Source organism: Stegostoma tigrinum, chromosome 14 (assembly GCF_030684315.1).
Source record: "Stegostoma tigrinum isolate sSteTig4 chromosome 14, sSteTig4.hap1, whole genome shotgun sequence".
Taxonomy (NCBI): Eukaryota; Metazoa; Chordata; class Chondrichthyes; order Orectolobiformes; family Stegostomatidae; genus Stegostoma; species Stegostoma tigrinum.
Genome location: NC_081367.1, coordinates 33,317,001 through 33,339,341, shown reverse-complemented (window position 1 = coordinate 33,339,341; position 22,341 = coordinate 33,317,001). Strand labels below are relative to the sequence as shown.

Genomic DNA, 22,341 nt, shown 5'->3' with positions numbered 1-22,341 from the left:
ATAACCAGAGTATCATGTAACTTTCAACTTTTTCCACCTCAGTCAAACAAGAGCACCTTCACATCTTGATCTTTTTGGAAAGCCGAACAGACTCAAATAACTTTTTCTTGCTGTTCAGTCCTACGTTTGTCCTCAACAACTGTTGCCATCCAGAGGCTTTGCACTGAAACTGCACACAGATTCTAAGACTTGGAAATGCATGGAAGTGAACAGTGATAACACCATAGACACCAAAAGTCACCAGACACACTTGAAAACATAACTGGCACTGCAGGTAACATGCTAAATTTGATAAAACAAATTTTGTTAAAGACAATAATTTTCAATGCACTTCCACTAGCTTATTCTAATTCCTTTATTTTCGCTCAAGAGCTTTTCAGAAGCTCTGAAGAAATTTAAGATTTAAAGCTGAACAATTTTAAAATCAAATCTTCAAAACTTTACCTGAGAGAGTGACAATTCCAGTTGGTTGAGATTGAGAACGTAGATATGTGTTGCAGAACTCTGCTGATTCCAATGCCAAGAAAAGTACATTACCAAGAAAGTATCCTGCTGTCTGTCCAACTGAATTGCAAGTAGAAGCAAGTCCTACATTTTCTTTGGATAGCATAGTGAGTGCCCAGCCATCCACTGCTATATCCTGAGTGGCAGCCAGAAATCCAAATATAAAAAACACAACAGTAAGTTTAACAATATCGGGGCTAGTGTGTTCATCACTCTTCAGTAATGCATCCACTTCAAATGACAGACAAAGCATAAAAAGACCCAAAAAATACTGAGTTGGCACCAACCAAGATTTCCGCCGCCCAAAGGTTGGAAAATAAGCAGCATCCACTAAGGGCGCCCATAGTAGTTTTAAACTGAAAGGCCAAAACACAAAGCTATACATAGCTTGGTCCGAATAACTAACATTTTTGCTTTGTAGTATAAGTGGGATGCTCCCAGCCAAACCAAGTGGAATTCCTTGCAGGACATAAAGGAATAAGAGCAATAAAATGTTATTGAAATCATTTGAAAGAACTATTTTATGATCAGGTTCCGATAATCCACTGTCATGGTTTTCTAAAAGGCTTTTGTTTTCATCCATTTCCAAATTGGTTTCATGGTTCCACACATCATTTTGTGCATGCCACACTTCAACAGGATTCTGAACACGTTGCCTACTGCGTTCTTTGGGTATATCCGATGACGGCATGTCAGACCAGAAGACTTAGCTCAGCTCTTCAATCAATACATCACATGAGGAGCCTAAAAACAAAGAGAGTCAGGAAAATGTTATAAAATTTCAGCCAAAAATGTTGTCCATAATGAGCAGTTAAATATTTCTGGACACACTTACTTAGATCTCAGATTTTCTGCACGTTAAAGAGCAATTTCTATTTTAATTAAGATGTTCTAAATGACATCATAAGAATTTCCCTCAACAATACTTAACAGCCTGAGTCTCAGGAAAACATTCCTGCAGCCTTTGTGTATTGTTTTGATTTCTGTATGCTATTTGAATTGAAGCCCCACTACAGTAATCTTAATTGCTGAATTAAGCTGTTTCTAAATTGAAATGCACAGAAAGCACAAATGATCAAACTCATTTTATTCAGAATTCTCAATAACCAGGAAGAATCAACTATCAACTCCGCTGAACACATTTCCACCAGAACTGATTTTGAATCCATGTCTCAAGAAGAGAAAAAATCAGAACAAAGTTATTCAACACTGGTATTTAAAATTTTTTAACACATACTTGTTATCATGACTTGTTCAGACCAGATCATATTTATGGACTACAGTACCTGTGATCCTGATTTCTTTATTGAGTTAGGTGGCACTACCAAAGAGTTGCTTCTGTTAACTTAAACAATTTAACTCAAATGTCTTTAGCTGCATTTTTAAGATTAAAAACTTCCCTCATTACTTAAAAATCTTTTGAATAGTAGAAACTGTAAATCTTGTAAATAATGATGAAGTAATTGTTTGTTAGTGGACTTTTAAAAAAAAAATCAGACTGAACTAACTTTGCAAACATCACTGGAGTCATAAATTGTGTAACGTTTGGATCCAAATATTTGGTACCTGCAATTAGCACACAATAGCCTCTCTACACCATAATTGTAAGAATAAAATTTTTAATATGTCCAGAGCATAAAGAAAGGAGCAAGCTATGAATATGGAAAATGGTAATGTGTATCTGCAGGCTTAAGATGGGCTGTGTGAGGAACTGTAGGAAGGTATAGGAGTTCTGATGGTTCAAAAGGGCAAAGTGACAAATTTGAGTTTCATTCTCAATGATTCCTCCTACAAATAGAAACAAATGGCAGAGACCCCAGGTTTTATTCTATAAAGTATCAAGGATCCTTTAAATTGTTTATCAGTTTTCCAAAATAAGTTAGGTATTGCCTGCTCCACTCAACTAGATTTTAAATGATTTATTCTTTCCTCTTCTTTTGCAAACTCAAATTTGTACTGCCCTAAAAAATTTCTCAGATCATAAAATTAATACAAAATTCAAATTTCTTCTGAACTGAACACAACAGAATTGTTTTAAATGATTGAAATTTGGAGTGCAATGCAGAAGACATAAAACATGAAATGAAAAAAACTTACCAACAGTAAGAAGATAGTTAAATAGACAAGGTGACCAGTAAAGAACCAAAGATCTTTCTGCAGAGATACAGGGCATGGCTGAGACTGAATATTTTGCATTTGTCTTTCACTGAAAGAGGATGCTTCCAACATCACAGTAAAGGAGTAGATATAGGGGGAAAAAAAAATCAATAAAATAAGAATACACAGTGGAGATGCTTAAAGGCTAGCATCATTGCTGAGAGAAATCAAGGCGGACAGAGTTGGGCACTGTAAATCTTCCATGATAATGGGAGCAGACCTAAGGTCTGCTAGCTTGCAAATCACAGAATCCCTACATTGCGGAAGCAGGCCATTCAGCCCATTAAGTCCACAACAAGATTCCGAAGAGCATCCCACCCAGATTCACCACTTATCCTCTCCACGTAGCCCTGAATTTCCCACGGCTAATCCACTTAGCCTACACATCCCTGGACACTATGGACAATTTAACATGGCCTTTCCACTTAATGTGCACATGTTTGGACTGTGGGAGGAAATTGAAGTGCCTGGAGAAAACGTGCAAATTCCACACAGACAGCTGCCTGAGGGTGGAATTGAACCCATGTCTGTAGCACTATGAGGCAGCAATGCTAACCACTGAGCTACTGCGTCGCCCTAATGTTACTATTTGTTGAGGAAAAAAAAGTGGGGGGGAACAGGTAGTAAACTCAGTAATTATAGGGCAATCACCTTGCAACAGTGATAGAGAAACTTGAGACGGGGGGGGGGGGGGGGGGGGGGGAGAAGAGAGAGAACCAGATTCATAAAATGAAAGCCTAAAAGAATTTGTTAGAGGCAAATCATGTTTGATTAAGTCTATAGAATCTTTTGGGGGAAAGAGACAAGAGAAGTGGGATTATTGTTAAAAGGAATAGACTCTCAAAAGAGATTTGATAAAGTACATCATTTTGTTAGCAAAATTCAAGCCCATTAGATATAAGGACCAATTATTGGGTGGATACAACATTATTTTAATGAACACAAAGAGGGATATCAAATTCTTCATCAGATTTAAGGAAAGTGCGCAATATGTTGCTGGCGGTTGTGCTGGAAATGCTACACTTTCTGATATGTATTATTGACCTCGATTTAGACACAGATGACATAATTTCAAGGTTTGCAGAGGTCATGTACCTAAATGTAAACTATAAAGGATAATTTACAGATTTCGGGAGGACTTGGGACAAATTGATGAAATGAGCAGATGAAATTCAAAGCAAAGCATGCAAAGTAATTTGTTTAGGCAGGAAGAATAAGCAAAGGCAATACGAAGTAAATGATATCCCTTTAAAAGATGTACAGAAACAGATGGGACAGGATGTGTTACATATGCTGTTTATTTGAAGGTGGCAGCAGAGAAGCTACAATAATATTATTATAATATTAATATTAATATTACAATAGGTGTAGAGTCCATAATTAAGAAAGCAAATGTAATGTTGTCGTTTATCTCGAGGGTTGGAATATAAAAGCAGCGATGTGCTTCTGAGGTGTTATAAAGCTCTAGTTAGGCCCCATTTAGAATACTGTGTCCAATTTTGGGCCCCACACCTCAGGAACGTCATACTAGCCCTGGAGCATGTCCAGCAGAGATTCACACGGATGATCCCTGAAATGTTGGGTTTAACAATATGATGAACGGCTAAGGATCCTGGGATTGTACTCATTAGAGTTTAGAAGGTTGAGGGGAGATCTAATAGAATCTTACAAGATAATGTATGGTTTAGAAGGTGTGGATGCTAGGAAGTTGTTTCCATTAGGCAGGGAGATTCGGACCCACGGGCACAGCCTTAAAATTAGAGGGGGTAAATTTAAAACTGAAATGAGACGACATTTCTTCAGCCAGAAAGTGGTGGGCTTGTGGAATTCATTGCCACTGAGTGCAGTGGAGGCCGGAACATTGGATGCCTTCAAGGCAGAGATCGACAAATTCTTGATCTCAGAAGGAATCAAGGGCTACGGGGAGAGTGCAGGGAAGTGGAGTTGAAATGCCCATCAGCCACGATTTAAATGGCGGAGTGGACTTGATGGGCCGAATGGCCCCACTTCCACTCCTATGTCTTATGATCTTATTAAAAGAGGCATAAAACAAGGACGTTCTTCCCATAGATTACCAGTTAGATCCCACATGTAATACTGTGGCAAAATCTGGGCATTTAAAGGATTTCAAAGCCATGAGAGGCTACTTACTAGAATACAGATAGCATCAAGGATGAAAATCCAGTTATGGGCAGATAGATCTCAGAAATTAGAGCTATTTTCAAATGAGCACGTCAAAGAAGGTTCTGATGAAGCTGATCAAAATTTTCAAGTGTTTTGATAAATAACCACTTGATAGCAACACAAGTGCCATACTAAAAAAAAAATCATCTTGCATTCATCACCATATGCAAACTTCATACTGTATTTGCATTTCTGTTAAGATGAATGCAAGATTAATAACTTCAACAGCATGCTTTTCTTCAGCAATATTCAAGTTTTGCTAAGGAAAACATCCCAGTGGCAGAAGGCCAAGGGTCATAGTTGAAGGTAATTAGTAAAAGAACCAGAAGATACATTGAAAAATACACAAATTGAAATAATCATGGAATACACTTCATTAAAAGGGAGGATGCTGAAGTTGAGGCAAATTCCCAATAACTCTGAAAAGGAAATTAGATGAAAAACTGAAAAATTTGCCCAGTAGTGCAGATAGAACAGTACCACAGACTAATTACACGTAATGAGGAATTATGCCAACCAAATCGTCAACTAAAACTATTTTAAGTAAATATACATAACACAGTATCAGTATGCAATAAGCAGCAACTTATTTTAAAGCTTCACTGAAACATTCAATTATACTAAATTGCAATAAATTGAGCAATCACAATATCCTATCTCCAGTTATGTTTGAGCAGTCAGTTCTTTACGCAATGAGCTATAAATGATGAACTTCAGAACATAATGTCAACATATTTTATACTGCTAATACTAGCATGTTTGATAAACAGTTAACTCAGATGGCTAGGCCTCGAAGTACAACAGACACATTACCATGAAGGTCCCTCATTCTCAACCTCACCACCCACCTGAAGCATGGTGCCCCTCAGATTTAAACTACTCATTAGTCCCTAATGAGAAACTAGCCCTATGACCCTTGTGAATTTACCTTACTAGCATGTATGTACATGCAGTAATTTTACATGCTTTTGAGCATCTCACATTCAATTATGTCAGCCTATTACTATAAGCATTACGTTAGTTGAAGAAAATGCAATGTCAATGGAATTGTAATTTAATCTCAAAAATCAAGCAGTATAATGTGATTAGAACATTTAGGCAGCCAAATTTCTGGATTATGTTACAAAAATTCACTTTCGTAGTGTAAAATGTTTGTAAATAATACAGAAAGAACTTGAGACAGTTTAGTGCAAAGCAGTGACGAATGAAAATACAATATACCAGGCCTTTCTTTGGCAACATCTATAACGCAAGGTCGAACAAATTTTGTGTAAACGCAATTCTTTCTGAAAAAGAGATACTCGACAGCCTTAGCGGATTAAGAGCCAAAGCAAGGCCCAAACTCCTCGGCGGCTGGCAGCGGTTTAACTGCCAGAATCAGTCCCCTTTATGGGGCAAAAAACGGACTTTAGCATCAGGTCCTCGTGAACACAAGCTGCCGCCTGGTTACCAGGCCAAACTCAGTCTCAATCGACTGCACGGAGTTGCTTGCACACCGGCCGCACTGTTCACATTTCTCTGAGAAAAGCGGTAAACTTCCACACAAAGCCACGTCATACTCCATCAATAAACCCCGACTACCGACAACTCCAAAACAAAATTACCCTCACCTGCCGCTGTCTGGTTCCTAATCGATGTCAGATACTAGCAACAAGCTCCTCCCACAAGCGGCGGCGACGCAGTTCTGACGTGGATGATTCTAACGGGCTTACGACCCACAGGGAACTGGAGCTTTATGAACGTCACTCTCCAGGTTACTGCAGAACACGAGTCATAGATTGCTGGGAACTTCAATGAACTGTTGAAGTTCCGAGAACCTCATCCCTTGGCTACTGGAGCCTCGGAAATTACTCCAGGGCTACTGGAACCAGAAGAACCTCACCCATAGGCTATTGGAATAGCGGGAACCTCAACAACAGACTGCTGGAGAGAGATAATTAAGACCATAAGACATAGGAGTGGACGTAAGGCCATTCGGCCCATCAAGTCCACTCCACCATTTAAATCATGGCTGGTGGGTATTTCAACTCCACTTCCCTGCACTCTCCCCATAGCCCTTGATTCTTTGTGAGATCAAGAATTTATCGATCTCCGCCTTGAAGACATTTAACATCCTGGCCTCCACTGCGCTCCGTGGCAATGAATTCCACAGGCCCACCACCTCTCTGGCTGAATAAATGTCTCCTCATTTCCATTCTAAATTTACCCCCTCTAATTCTAAGGCTGTGCCCACGGGTCCTAGTCTCCCCACCTAACGGAAACAACTTCCCAGCACCCACCTTTCCATGCCTTACATTATCTTGTAAGTTTTTGTTAGATCTCCCCTCAACCTTATAAACTCTAATGAATACAATCCCAGGATTCTCAGCTGTTCATCGTATATTAAACCTACCATTCCAGGGATCATCCATGTGAATCTCTGCTGGGCATGCTCCGGCACCAGTATGTCCTTCTGGAGATGTGGGGCCTAAAATTGGACACAGTATTCTAAATGGGGCCTAACTAGAGCTTTATAAAGTCTCAGAAGCACATCTCTACTTTTATATTCCAACCCTCTTGAGATAAACGACAACATTACATTCGCTTTCTTAATCACAGACTCTACCTGCAAGTTAACCTTTAGAGAATCCTGGACCAACGCTTCCAGATCTCTTTGTACTTCTGCTTTACAAATTTTCTCACCATTTAGAAAATAGTCCATGCCTGTACTTTTTTTCTAAAGTGCAAAACCTCGCATTTGCTCACATTGAATTTCATCAGCCATTTCCTGGACCCCCACTCTCCTAAACTGTCTAAATCTTTCTGCAGCCTCTCCACCTCCTCAGTACTATCTGCTTGTCCACCTGTCTTTCGTATCGTCGGCAAACTTCGCCAGAATGCCCCCAGTCCCTTCATCCAGATCATTAATATATAAAGTGAACAGCTGCGGCTCCAACACTGAACCCTGCGGGACACCACTTGTCACTAAAAAAGATCCTTTTATCCCAACTTTCTGCCTTGTGTCAGAAAGCCAATCCTCAATCCAAGCCAGTAGCTCACCTCGAACACCATGGGCCCTCACCTTGCTCAGCAGCCTCCCGTGAGGCACCTTATCAAAGGCCTTTTGGAAGTCTAGATAGATAACATCCACTGGGTTTCCCTGGTCTAACCTACTTGTTACCTCTTCAAAGAATTCTAACAGGTTTGTCCGGCATGGCCTCCCCTCACTAATTCCATGCTGACTTGTTCTAGCCCGACCCTGCACTTCCAAGAATTTAGAAATCTCATCCTTAACAATGGATTCTAGAATTTTACCAACAACTGAGGTTAGACTAATTGGCCTATAATTTTCCATCTTTTGTCTTGATCCTTTTTAAACAAGCAGTTACAACAGCAATTTTCCAATCATCTGGGACTTTCCCTGACTCCAGTGACTTTTGAAAGATCACAACCAAAACCTCCGCTATTTCCTCAGCCACCTCCCTCAGAATTCTAGGATGTAGCCCATTGGGGCCAGGAGATTTACACCCAGAAACTCCTGCCACTGCTGCTCCACCGTCTTCCCCACCAGGATCTGCTTCCAGTCAATTTTCGTCAGTTCCTCTCTCAAGCCCCTGTAATTACCTTTATTTAACTGTAACACCATTACATCCAATTTTGCTTCCTCTCTTTCAAACTGCAGACTGAAATCTACCATATTATGATCGCTGACTCCTAAGTGTTCCCTTACTTTAAGATCTTTTATAAAGTCAGGCTCATTACATAGCACGAAGTCCAGAATAGCCTGCTCCCTTGTGGGCTCCATCACAAGCTGTTCCAAAAAGCCATCCTGTAAACATTCTATGAATTCCCTTTCTTTGGATCCAATGGCAACATTATTCACCCAGTCCACCTGCATATTGAAGTCCTCCATGATCACTGTGACCTTGCCTTTGGAACTGCAAATGCTGGACAATCTGAGATAACAAAGTGTGGAGCTGAATGAACACAGCAGACCAAGCAGCATCTTAGGAACACAAAAGCTGACGTTTCAGACCTAGACCCTTCACCAGAGAAGGGGGTGGGGGAGAGGGCTCTGAAATAAATAGGGAGAAAGGGGGAGGCGGATCGAAGATGGATAGAGAAGATAGGTGGAGAGGAGACAACTTGACCTCCCCACCTACACGCACCTCTACTGGCTCCATCCCCGCCTCTTTAACTTGTCTGTCTCCTCTCCACATATCTTCTCCTCTATCCATCTTCGGTCCCCCTCCCCCTCTATCCCCATTTATTTCAGAACCCTCTCCTCATCCCCCTTTACTGATGAAGGGCCTAGGCCCGAAACGTCAGCTTTTGTACTCCTAAGATGCAGTTTGGCCTGCTGTATTCATCCAGCTCCACGCTTTGTTATCACATTCTGCTGGAGTCTGGAGAACCTCATTCGCTTGCAGCAGGATCCTCGGGAACCTCACCAACATGCTGTTGGAACCAGGGGAAACTCACCCTCGGTCTGCTGGAGAGAGAGGGATCTTCCCCACAGACTGCTGTTGACATGGGAACCTCACGCACAGGCTGCTGAAGCTTTGGGAACTCACCTGCACTTGACTATATGGGATTCTAATTGACAAGCTGCTAAAAACAGCAGAACATCATCCCCAGGCTGCAGGGGATAATGCACCTTCAACTCCAGGCTGCTGAAGATAGCAGAACCTTTCCCACAGTTGGCTGGAGACAGTGGAACCTCAACAACAGACTGCTGGAGACGGGGCAACTTCACCCATAAGCTGCTGGAGACAAGTGGACCCCACCAATAGGATGCTGGAGATGATAGAACCTCACCCACAGACTTCTGGAGCCTTAGGTACTTCAGTCCCAGCCTGTTGGAGACATCAGAACTTCACCCACATATTCCTGGAATCAGGAAAACCTCACCTATAGGTTACTGGAACCTGGGGAAACTTCACCTGTAGAACGTTGGAGCTTGGGGAACCTTGCCATTAGGCTGTTGAAGCCTGAGGAACTTCCCACCAAGGTAGGTTGGAGACAGAGGAACTTCCCACCACCATCTGCTAGAGACAAGAGAAACTTCCCCCATAAGTTGCCGAAGACAAGGAACCTCACCCACAAACTGCTGGAGATAAGGAATGTCACCTCTCTTCACAGGCTACTGGGTTGGGAAATATTACCCAAAATCTGCCTGAGACAGGTGAGCATCACTCCAGCTGTTGCATCCTGGAGAACCCCACACACAATCTGCTGGAGCCTGGGGATCCTCACCCACAACCTGGTGGTGATACAGAAACCTCACCCATAGCTCACTGGTGACATACCAGCCCTCACACACTAAGAGTGAGGTAAAATCATGGGACTAGCAATCTAGAAGCCTTGGCTAAAAATCTGGGGTCACAGTTTCAAAACCAACCCCCATTATTTCTGCCGGAATTTTAATTCAATAAATCTGGAATCAAATGTTAGTCATTGTAGTCGTCATGGTTTTTTTGAAAAAACCATCTGTGGCCGGTGTTCTTTAGGGAAGTATCCTTATTTGCAGTCCTTAACTGGTCCAGCCTATATGGGACTCTAGACCCAGAGCAATATAGGTAATTCCTAAATATTCTTCAGAATAGTTTGAATACTGTTCAGTTTTATTAAACAACTACAGAAACTGGAAAGATCACTTTATAACAACCTAGGCACCAGGAATGACAATGATACGTGTAAAAATGTATAAATAATTTAGACTTGAATGTAGGAGGTTGATCAGTAAATTTGTAGATTAAATGAAAATTTGTGGGCTTGTAAATAATGGAAGGTAGCCTGAGATTACACGAGCACATACTTGTGCTAGTCAGACGGTGTACCTGTGGCAACTGGAATTTAATCTAGATAAGTGTGAGGTGATACAGTTGGAATCTTTGATAAACATGACTGAGGAGCCCTGAGATCAGTCAGAACTTGATGTGCATAACCACTGGCCACGAGAGGGACAGATAAATGAAACAGTTAAGAGAACATACAGGATACTTGCCTTTATTGGATGAGGAATTGAGTTTAACAGGAAGATTATGTTGGAACAGTATAAAAGGTTGGTTAGGCCACAGCTAGAATATAGTGTGCAGTTTGGGAATCCACATTGTCGGAGGGGTGTGATTGCAGTGGAGAGGGTGCAGCAGAGATCTACCATGATGTTGCCTGGTCTGGAGAATTTGAGTTACGAGGAGAGATTGGCTAGACTGGAGTTGTTCACACTGGAGCAGAAGAGACTTGGGGGTTGTGGTGGGGGGAATGATTGAAATGCATACAATTGAGAGATCCAGATAGGATAGACAGAAAGGAACTTTTCCTCTTGGTGGAGGGATCAATGACTGGGGCATAGATTTATGGTAAGGGGCAGGAGATTTAAAGGGGATGCGAGCAAACAATTTTTCATCCAGAAGATGATGGGAACCTGGAAGTCAGTCCCCATAAGAATGGCACAAGCAGAAACCCTCATAATATTTAATATGTATTTAAATGTGCACATTTAGATGCCAACGCATTGGCCATGGGCCAAGTGCTGGAAAATGAGATTTGAACTGCTAAGTGCTTACTTCTGACTAGTGCAAACTCAGTGGCCCATTGGTGCTTTTTCCATGCTGTAGATCTCTATAATTTTGTGACACCTAGCCATGTCTACATTTGCAGGACTTACTCATCATAGTGGTGACACAGTAGTATGCAGCCAGGAGTTACCCTGGAAGTTCTCAACATTAACTCTATATGCAAGCCACTTCTGAATTCATGCGGCCAAGTCACCATGGATCCCATGCATCCTAATCTTCTGAATGCACCTACCATGAAGGCCCTTGTCGAAAGTCTACTAAAATCCATGTAGACAACATCTCCTGCACTATCCTCATTGATCACCTTTGCCACCTCCTCGAAAAATTGAATCAAGTTGTAAACATGACCTGCCTGCACAAAGCCATGCTGATTGTCCCTAAATAGGCCTTGCTTTTTGAAATGCATGTAAATGCTATCCATAACAATTCTCTCCAAAAGTTTTTCAACCACTGATGTGAGGCCCATCAGCCTATATTTTCCTGGATTATCTCTCTTTCCCTTACTGAATAGACAAACAACATTAGCTACTCACCAGTCTTCCAGGACCTCTCTAGTGGCTAATGAAGATAAAAAGATCTTGGCCAAGGCCCCTGCAATCTCTTCATTTGCATGCCTTACTAACCTGGGGTAAATACAGTCAGGCCCAGGGGACTTACCCGCCTTAATATTCTCATGAAACCCAACACCACTTCATTATTGATCTCAAAATTCTCGCGTGTTAGCATGGTCCACACAAATCTCACTGTCCTCCATATTCCTTCTCCTGGATGAATACTGATGCAAATTACTCATTAGGATCTCACCTATATCATCTGCCTCCAAGCACAAATCCTTTTTCTGAAGAAGGGTCTAGGCCCAAAACATCACCTTTCCTGCTCCTCTGATGCTGCTTGGCCTGCTGTGTTCATCCAGCTCTAGACTTGTTATCTCAGATTCTCCAGCATTTGCAGTTCCTACTATCTCTGAAACAGTGATAATACATCTGGTGGCCATGAAAGGCACTGCATAATTGCAGATCTTTTTCACGGAAGAAACTCGGAGCAGGAATAGGCTATTTGGCCCTTCATGTTCCTCCACCATTCAATGTCATAGTGGCAGATCCACTATCTTCATGCCATTTTTCTGCTTTCTCCCAATACCTGTCAATGTCCATAAAAATCTACAAGTCCGTCAATCTCATTCTTTTATATATTCAATGACTTGGCCTCCATAGTCTCCTGTGAATTCCAAGGTTCACTACCCTGAGTGAAGAAATGTTTCCTCATTTCAGTCAAACATGGTTTACCCCATATCCTGAAACTGTGTCCTCTGGTTCTAGACTCCTCAAACAAGGAAAACAATCTCCCTGCTGAAAAGAACAGAGTAAATCACATATTCCTGTACTAATCAACAGATCGAAACAGGTTACATCTTTCACTCAAATTACTGAAATTCAGTGTTCACATTGAAATACACATCCACATTCTGCAGCTTGCAAGATGAAGAAAAAAGCCACATTGTAATAGGATGAACTGACAGACACTGAAGCTTCATTCCTTTTACAGAAATTGCCTGGTACAGGGGGAAACCCACACTCAAATACCAAACATTGGTGGAAACAAGGGGAAACCAATACTCACCTGACAGCAACTGATAGGTGAAGAACAGAATATACATTAATAAATTAGGGATGTTCAGATACAGAGTAAAATCATGATTTATATAACAGCAACATGAAAGTACAATAGATTAGAAATGCTAGAATTTTTCTCTTTAGAGATGGGATGTTTGAGGGACATTTGATTGAGGAGTTCACAACATGAGTGTTCTGGGCAGAGCAGGTAAGGACAACATTTGCTCCTTAACAGTGGTTTTAAAAAGAAGTCACTGAGTTCACAAAGGTCTAGGCCCGAAACGTCAGCTTTTGTGCTTCTAAGATGCTGCATGGCCTGCTGTGTTCATCCAGCTCCACACTTTGTCATCTCGGATTATCCAGAATCCGCAGTTCCCATTATCTCTGATCACTGAGATAATCAACGGTGACATAATTAATCTGAGCACTTAATCAGTCTCTCATTAGCATGAGTTCACTGGTGTTGCAACAGGTTAGAAGAATCAGTGAATCCTTCCCTAGACTCAGAGCAAGTGAGTGCAGTGGTGAGTTACCAGCCGATGTGAGGTCTTGAATTTCTTTCCACATACATTATTATCCCATGATTTCTCCTCAAACTGCACTACTCACTCCCATGTTCAAAATTTGATGAGATTCTGGTTCCGCGAATTGAGTCCTGATGTGATGTTTATCAACTGTGTATCCTCCACTTCTCATACTTCCTCCATGACGCTGTTCCCCTGGCAACACAGCACATCTTTAGCCAAAACTCTATCTATATCTGTTTTTAAGAAATTCAATAACTGAGCACCCAGAGCTGTCTAGTGTATAGCTACACAGTGTATAAACCTACGCAACTCTATGAGTGAATGAATTCCTCACCATCCAAACTGTTAATGGGTGATCTCTTCTTTTTTGACAGCACTCCAGGTGTGATCTCACAAATGCTCCCTACATTTTGAGCTTTTTATTCCAACCCTAATGCCTTGAACAAAAACTACCATGCCACTTCACTTCCAATTACTTATTAATCTATATGTTAACTTCCTGTGATTCACGTGCAAGGATACTCGGGTCCTTTTAAATGCTCATTCTGAATTTCCCAGTCTCTCACCATTTAACAAAAACATCTTATTTCTTACTTTTCCTACCAAAGTGTTACCTTCATCGTTCACCACATTTTGTACAATCACATGTTCTTGCTCAGTCACCCTATATCCCCTTACAGCTTCTTTGTAAACTCCCCACTGCTTGCTTTCCTACCTGACTTTGTATCATTAGAAAATTTGGATAGGCCAAACTCTGTCCCTTTAACAAAATCATCTCAAAATTATCTTCAATTCACTCCAAAATATTTGCCCAATTCTGTGAGTCCTAATTTTGTGTAATAACCTATTGTTATCTTATTGGATGCTTTTGAAAGTCCAATATATTATTTCTGTCAGTTCCCCAATCTATGCCACTAGTTACATTCTCAAAAAATGCTTGACAGTTTTGACTCTTCCACTTATATCATGGAATTCTGTCTGCTACCTCTCATCCTTGGAAACAGTTCTATATTTTAAGGACATCTAGAAGATCAAAACCAAGGCATCATCCACTATTTCTGCACTGTCACTATCTCTATTATTTTTGAAATTCTTGGAAGCAGATTATTAGGTCCAGGGCATTTATTACCACTTAGTTCCATTCATGTTCCAGCACTCAGTTTTTTATTTATTGTGACGGAATCCATGGTATAAAGATAAAGACAAATAGAAAAGGAAGAACACAGAAGGGCATGCTATTAATCTCCCCAGCAGAAACTGACTATTCTCTGTAGTAAAAAAAATCTCAGTTTTAAACTTGAAGAAACCAATTATATTTTCTGCAGAAGTTACTTTTGAACTGATAAATCACAGACATTTTCTGAGTAAATTAGATGCTCTGTACTTCTAACAAATGAGTGGAAGCTTCCAAAGAAAGACGACTGAACACCAGGGCCTGGCTAATTGGAGTAAGATTGTCTCAACATCGGAATCGGGGAGCAAAGTCCAGTGAACGGATTTTTCTATCTCCGCTAGTAATCTATTTGGCAATTTGTTTGTGCATGAGCAGGTAGAAATAAATGAATAAACGATTTTGAATGAATGAATGATATTTTGTCACATGTATTTAACAGTGAGAAAGACAGGAAAATAGAGTGAAAAGCTTTTTCGCTGTTACCACAATCTGGTGCCATTTTGAATAGATTTAAGAATAAGAAAAAAATAGAAATACATAACTTAAGGAGAGTCTGTCAGTCCTGAGCCATCCCATCATTGATAACGCTTGCACTGCCGTCCCTCCTGCACTGCCTCACTGCCATCTACACCAGATCCAACCAACATTGAAGTTGCCACTCTTCAGTTGCCATCTTTCACTGCTTGCCTGAGTTTCTTCTGCCACCGCCTCACTTGCGCCGGACCCATAAATGTTAGGTTAGAATCTCTTGCCACTGGACCCACCTTGTCAATATTGCTTTTATGCCTTCTGCTACCACCAGTGCTGGACCCAATCAACAATGAAGTCACTGATCCTCAGGAGCCTTCTTTCGCTGCTGGGCCAACCTTGCTGATGTAGCAGCTGCCAATTCTGATCCCAGGTCCCATGCTTGCTCCGGAAAAGTAAGTAGGGGCTCACTTGCCACCACCATGAGCTCTATACTGGGTTCCCTCCCTGCTGCCACAAGGTCCGTACTGGGCCCAGTCACATCTGTGCTGTAGTTTGTTGCTGTTACCAATGCCGTTTGAGCTCAGGACAAGAGGTAAGTAAAAAGAAAGAAAAGAAAAGCTGTTGCTCCAAATCTTATGGTCTCGTGGAGCAGAGGAGCCCTGGATCAGGAGCCCTAGGCGAATAGAGTTTTTGTTAGTAGTTATATGCCAATACTTTCTGTCTATTTACTTGTAGCTATAGTCTAATTCCTGATTATAAATAATACTTTGTGTTTAGTACAGAAACCTCTCAATCAACTTTAATCTGAAAGTCAACTTAATTGGGCTGCATACCTTTTCATAAAAGAAAACTTTAACATTTGATCAGGGATGGTAATTGGATTGGAGAGTATCTTGCATGTAATAGTGCATGTAATTGCATGTAATCCCCTTGCTGTTTAGGAAGGTAGTGGCTGCAGGTTTGGAAGGTGCAGTCTAAGGCTGTCTTGGTGAATTTCTGCAGTCCCTTTTGTACATGCTGTTGCCACTGTGTGTTACTAGTGGAGGTAATGAATGTTTGTGAATGTGGTGCCAATTAAGTGCTTGCTTTGTTCTGGATGGCATTGGGGTTCTTGAATGTAGTCGGAGCTGCATTCATCTAGGCAAATGGGAAGTACTTCATCATGCTCCTGACTTGTGGTCCGATTTCAGGAAGTTAGGATGTGAGTTACTTGCTGCAGAATTCCTATCCTCTGACCTGCAGTTGTAGCAGCAGCATTTAAATAGCTAGTACAGTTTAGTTTCTGGTCAATGGTAATGATGTGGGATTCACTGATGGTCATGCCATTGAATGTCAAGGAGCAATGGTTAGATCCTCTTTTGTTGGAGATGGTCATTGCCAAGATGTTTGGGCCTAGGACACTTGTTCTGGAAAACTACAGTTTTAAGCTTAACTGAGTAAGAACAGTCAATTTTTTGACTTTAATAGGCTTTTCCAAGGGTTTCCAGATGCAGAGGAATTGCCTGTTGGAAGATTCCATTTCCGGGCATTTCTCTCAATCTGTTGCCTCAGTTTCCACATTCTCCCAATGTGCAACGTCAGTCTGGAATGTTCCAACGACTCTGTCCATCAGAATATTCAGTGGCTTGATTTTAGTGGAGGTCCAAGCTCTGTAAATAGCACTTCAACTTTTCATGCAAGGGTCTTGTGCAGTGATGCAATAGCTTCAGTAAGTATAATGATATAAATAACATGCATCATAATATCCTGGAACATCTACACCATCATAATGTGCACACTTTCACTAAATTCAGGCTATCCTTTTGCTCTGGGATCTGAAGCTTCAGTGGAGGCTCGCTGATGATGTTACCAAGCAGGGTGACAAAACATTTGCAATCAAACACACTTGCTCAGTGAGCAAGGCTACAACATCGTTCACAACCTGATCTACAAATCTTCTGAAAAAAGTTATTCTTGTCCTTGTTTTCAAGCCCTGCATGTCCTTGCCTCGCCCTTTCTCTGTAATTTCTTCCAACCCACAAAACCCTCTAAGATATCAGTAAATAAACAGTCAGGAAGCCTACTCAGGTACAGTGATTAATTTAACGATTTAACCAGAAGGTAGAAATAATGAACAGGTGAATAAAGCACCAGTGCTGAGGGACAGGTTACAGTGTATGTTCCAAATAAGAGTTCTGTATATGAATACTTCGAGCATGAGAAATAAATTAAATGAACTGCAGCTACAAATTCAAATTGGAGATTATGATATAGTAGTCATCACTGAGACATGGCTGCAGGGTGGTCAAGATAGGAAATTGAATATACCAAGCTATAAGGTTTATAAAATGGGCAGGGAAAATTGCAGAGGAGGTGGAATAGCCTCACTGATTAGAAACCAAATTACTTGAATGGTAAAGACGATATAATGAGGGGAAAACATTCAGTGGATACCATATGGGTGGAATTGAGTAACAGTAAGGCATCTGAAACTGTAGTAGGTGTTGTGTACAAACCCCTGGTAGCAGCACAGAAGTGCTGGATTGTATAAATGCAGAAATTAGGCAAATATGTAGCAAAGCCAGAGTAGTATTAAAGGGGGGATTTTAACTTTAATAGATTGGGAGAGGCAGACAAAAACCTGTCAGAAAGGTAATGAATTTCTGGAATGTGTCCTGGATAGTTTTCTATGACAATGTGTCCTGGATAGTTTCCTATGACAATATGTCCTAGATGCAACAAGTGGACAAGCAATATTGGATTTAGTAATGAGTAATGAACTGGATTTGATTAGTAATCTATTTGTATGTGAACATTTATCAAACATTGATAATAACAAGATTTGAGTTCGATGCAGCGTGTGAAAGCGAAAAGCATGATCAGCTAGTAGAGTTTTAGATCATAAAACTGGGAAAATCTGCAAATGGGTAAAATAACTTTAAGAACGGGGGAGGATGTTTAGAGGAACATTTAACGCAATACAAAACTAGCTAATACCCCATAGGGGAAATCTCCAAAGAAAAAGTCATGGACAGTTAAAGAGAACAGGGGCGTAAGGGTGGCATGGTGGCTTGGTGGTTAGCACTGCTGTTTCACAGCAGCAGGGATTTGGGTTTGGTTCCACCCTTTGGTGACTGTCTGTGTGGAGTTTGCACATTCTCCTCGTGTCTGCGTGGGTTTCCTTTGGATCCTCTAGTTTTCTCCTACAGTCCAAAGATGTGCAGGCTGGGTGGATTGACCATGCTAAATTGCCCGTAGAGTTCAGGGATGTGTAGATTAGGTGGGTAGATTAGGTGGGTTATAGGAGACTGGGTCTGGGTGGGATGCTCCAAGGATCTGTGTGGACTTGTTGGGTCAAAGGGCCAGTATCCTCACTGTAGGGATTCTATGACATCATAAAATTACAAGAAAGGAGTTAGAAAAATGCAAAAAATAGCACACTTCTGCAAAATCAAAAGATGCAAAGACCAAAAAGCAGCTTATGAAAGCTACTAAAATGAATTGAAAGAGCCATAAAAATCAGTAAGAAGAAATGTTACAGTTAGATAAAGAGAAAGTGCATGGTCAGGAGCAATGTTGGCTCTCTAAAATCTGAAAGTGGCAATACTGCCAACAACTATAGGGAAATGGCAGGCATGTTTAATAATTACTTTTTGACGTATTTACAGTAGAAAAGTAGAATAGTTTGTCGGAAGTTCGGAGGAATTCAATAATGGATTGGGAATAGGGTTGACTAAAATTAGAGATAGCAAGAACTGCAGATGCTGGAGTCAGAAACAAAACATTTTGGAGCTGGAGGAACACAGCAGGCCAGGCGGCATCAAAGGAACAGGAAAATTGATGTTTTGAATCGAGACCCTTCTTCAGAAATGGGGTGGGGGAATGGAGCTGGGAAATAAATGAAGAGAGGAGGGTTGGGGCTAGGGAAGGTAGGTGGGATGGTGATAGGTGAATGCTGGTAGGGAGTGGTGGGGATTGGTCAGTTGGATGGGTGGGGTGGATATTTGGGAAAGAAGAAGGACAGGTTGTGTCACGTCAAGAGGGCAGGGATGAGACAGTGGGTTGGACATGGGATGAGGCCGGAGGTGGGGAGATTTTCAAACTGGTGAATTCCCATGTTTAGGCCATCAAGATATAGGCTCCCGAGGCGGAATGTGAGGTGTTGCTCCTCCAGTTTGCAGATGTGTCATTGTGACACTGGAGGAGGCGCAGGATGGACATGGGAGTGGGTGGGGGAGTAAAAATGGTTGGCGACAAGAAAGGTGTTGTTTGTCACATACAGAGTGCAGATCCTCTACAAAACGATCTCCGAGTCTGTGCTTGGATTCACCGATATAGAAGAGGCCATATCGGGAGCAGCAGATACCATAGACCAAGTTGACGGATGTGCAGGTGAACCTCTATCTGATATGAAAGGTTTGTTTTGTGCCTTGAATGGAGATCAGAGGGAACGTGTAAGGGCAAGTGTTGCAGTTCCTGTGGTTGCAGGGAAAGGTGCCAGGATTGGTGGGGTTACTGGGGAGTGCAGAGCAGATGAAGGAGTCACAGAGAAAGCAGTCCCTACAAAAGGCAGATAGGCATGGGGAGGGAAATATCTCTTTGGTTATGGGGTTGGATTGTAGGTGGTAGAAGTGGCGGGGAGAGATAGTTGGATGCAGAGGTTGGTGGGGTAATATGTGAGGACAAGCGGGAACCTGTCTATATTTTTGTTGGGGGAAGGGGACGTGAGGGCAGAAGTGCGGGAATTGCAAGAGATGCGGTTGAGGGTAATTTCTGATCACTGGAGGGAGGAAGTTACAGTCCTTGGAATAGGAGGGCATCTGAAATGTGCAGGAATGTAATGCCCCAACTTTAGTAAAACATGAGTAATTTAATAGAATTAAAGAATTTCAAATCCCCTGGACCCGACAGTTTCCATCTGAGATATTAAAGAAAATAGGGGAGCGCATTGTAGATGCCTGACTATAATCTTTCAGAGAAATCAGAGTTAAAGTTTCAGGTTCAGTGACTGGGATTGGTCTGAGGAGGGATCACCGGACTCGAAACATTAACTCTGGTTTCTCTTCACAGATGCTACCAGATCTGCTGACATTTTCCAAAAACTTTTGTTTTTCTTCCTGATTTACAGCATTTGCAGTTCTTTCATTTTTTATAATCTTTCAGAGTTCCCTATATACAGGAGTCATCCCTCTGGATTTGAAAATTGCATGCTACTTGCTTTTAAAGAAGATTGAAAGAAGCAAACCAGGGAATTACTGACCAGTTAGCCTAACATTTGTGGTGGGCAAATTGTTGGGCGTCTTTAATCAAGGATAAGGTAATGGAACACCTTGAAACTTTTCAGTTAGTCAGGGAGAACCAACATGGATTCACGATAGGTACGTCATGTCTGACAAACCTCATTTAATTTTTTGAAGATGTGACTAAGGTAGTGGACAGGGCAATGTCAATAGGTGTTGTTAACATAGATTTCCCACAGAAGGCATTTGATAGTACCACACAAGAGATTGTTTACTAAATTGAAAGCCTATGGAACTGAGGCAGATTACTTCTATGGCTGGGAAATTGTTGGAGTGGCTGCTGACAGAAGATAGGGACCATGGTTAGGTACTCAAATTAACAGGGTGTCAGCAATTATTCACATTATTTATTAATGACTTGGATAATGGCATAGAAAGTCATTTTCCAAATTTGCTGATGACACTAAGTCAGTTAAAAGTGGAAATATTGTAGATGATAGTATAAAATTTACAAGTAATATCAACAGACTAAACAAATGGGCAAAACTGTGGCAGATAGATGTAAATGAAAGCAAGTGTGAGGTTCCCCTTTTTGGACCAAATAAAGGATAGATCAAGGTACTTTCTAAATGGTTTGAAGTTAAATACAGTGGATGTCCAAAGAGATTTGGGGTTCAAGTGAATAATCTTTAAAATATTTAAAAAGGTGCAGAAAATAATCAGGAAAGCTGATGGAATGCTGGACTTAATATCTAGAGGATTGGAGAATGAGGGTACAGAAATTATGCTAAGTTATTAAAACACTTGAAGTACTGTGAGCATATCTGTGCACCACAACTTAAGCAGGAGACATTGGTCATGGAGGGAGGACAAGGTATGTTTCCAAGATTTGTACCTGGACTTCAGAAGTTAAGTTATAAGGAAAGATTACACAAATTATACCTGTTTTCTCTAGAATTTAGAACATAAAGGGTGATCAGATCAAAGTCTTTAAGATATTAAGGGTAGAAAAACATAAGCTATTTTCAGCGTTTGGGAATTCTGTAACTAGGGGGCATAGTCTGAGAATTAGGGCAGGCCATTCAGGAGAGATGTTCGGCAACCTCAGTACAAACGGTGGTAGAGTTTGGAACATCTTCCTGAAACAGTACTGGAAGCTGTATCAGTTGTTAATTTTAAATCTGAGATAGTTTTTTTGTTCAGCAAAGATATTAAGGATTATGGGCCAAATGCTGGCATATGGAGTTAGGCTATACATCAACCATGTACAAAACAAATAAAACAAAGAATCTAGGATACTGGAAATCTGAATAAAAAGAAATTGCTGTAAAACTCAGCAAGTCTGACAGCATGACTGTAAACAGAGTTAATATTTCCAGTCCATTGCCTTCTTCAGAACTCCCATTATGCACTATTGGATGTGATGCCTTCAGCTGCTTGGGAATCCCCTATTCAAAGATTTCCAGTTCTCTTTGCTGCTTCAAGACGCTCCCTAAATCCCACCTCTGTATCAAGTTTTGGGCCATGTGTCCCAATACATCACGTGGCTCCCTGTTTCTCTCTATTGTACTATTGTTAAGATGCTTTATTCTGTTAAAGGTGCAACATACGTCGTTGTTGACGAACAGGAATACCTCATGCACGAACTAAGGGATAATAGAAATGTGGAAGCTGTGAATTTGTGTAAGACAAAATCGCTTATGCCTGGATGCTGAATAGGGCGGCCTAGTGGCGCAGGGGTGACACTGTGCGCTGTCCGGGAGAGGGGAGGGGCTGGGCCAGGCCGGGCTGGCGCGGGGGAGTGTGGGCTGCTCTCGCATTGTCGGCGGTAAAGTCGGAGCTCGTGGTTGCAATAGGGGTGCGGCGATGGCGCTATGTAACGGCGACTCGAAGGTTAGTTTCGCCGGCTGGGGAATGACTCGCAGCTTCTTG

General features: G+C 41.4%; 2 protein-coding genes across 3 annotated transcripts in view; one reads left to right on the top strand and one right to left on the bottom strand.

The window, feature by feature from the left end:
• Positions 1 to 6,521, bottom strand: part of slc33a1 (solute carrier family 33 member 1) — a 52,252-nt gene extending 45,731 nt beyond the window's left edge. The window contains exons 1-2 of the mRNA XM_048542069.2: positions 6,456 to 6,521; positions 445 to 1,248 (exon numbers count right to left, since the gene is read on the bottom strand). Coding sequence (XP_048398026.1) covers positions 445 to 1,195 — 751 coding nt within the window. The 5' untranslated portion in view covers positions 1,196 to 1,248; positions 6,456 to 6,521. The remainder of the gene's footprint in view (positions 1 to 444; positions 1,249 to 6,455) is intronic.
• gmps (guanine monophosphate synthase) overlaps positions 1 to 22,341 on the top strand; it is a 103,823-nt gene that overhangs the window by 58,175 nt on the left and 23,307 nt on the right. The window contains exon 2 of one of the 2 annotated variants that reach the window (XM_048542067.2): positions 1,599 to 1,716. In XM_048542067.2, the coding sequence (XP_048398024.1) occupies positions 1,672 to 1,716 (45 nt within the window). In that variant the 5' untranslated portion in view covers positions 1,599 to 1,671. Of the gene's footprint in view, positions 1 to 1,598; positions 1,717 to 22,191; positions 22,303 to 22,341 lie in introns of those variants that run through there. The other variant, XM_048542068.2, reaches the window with a different exon arrangement.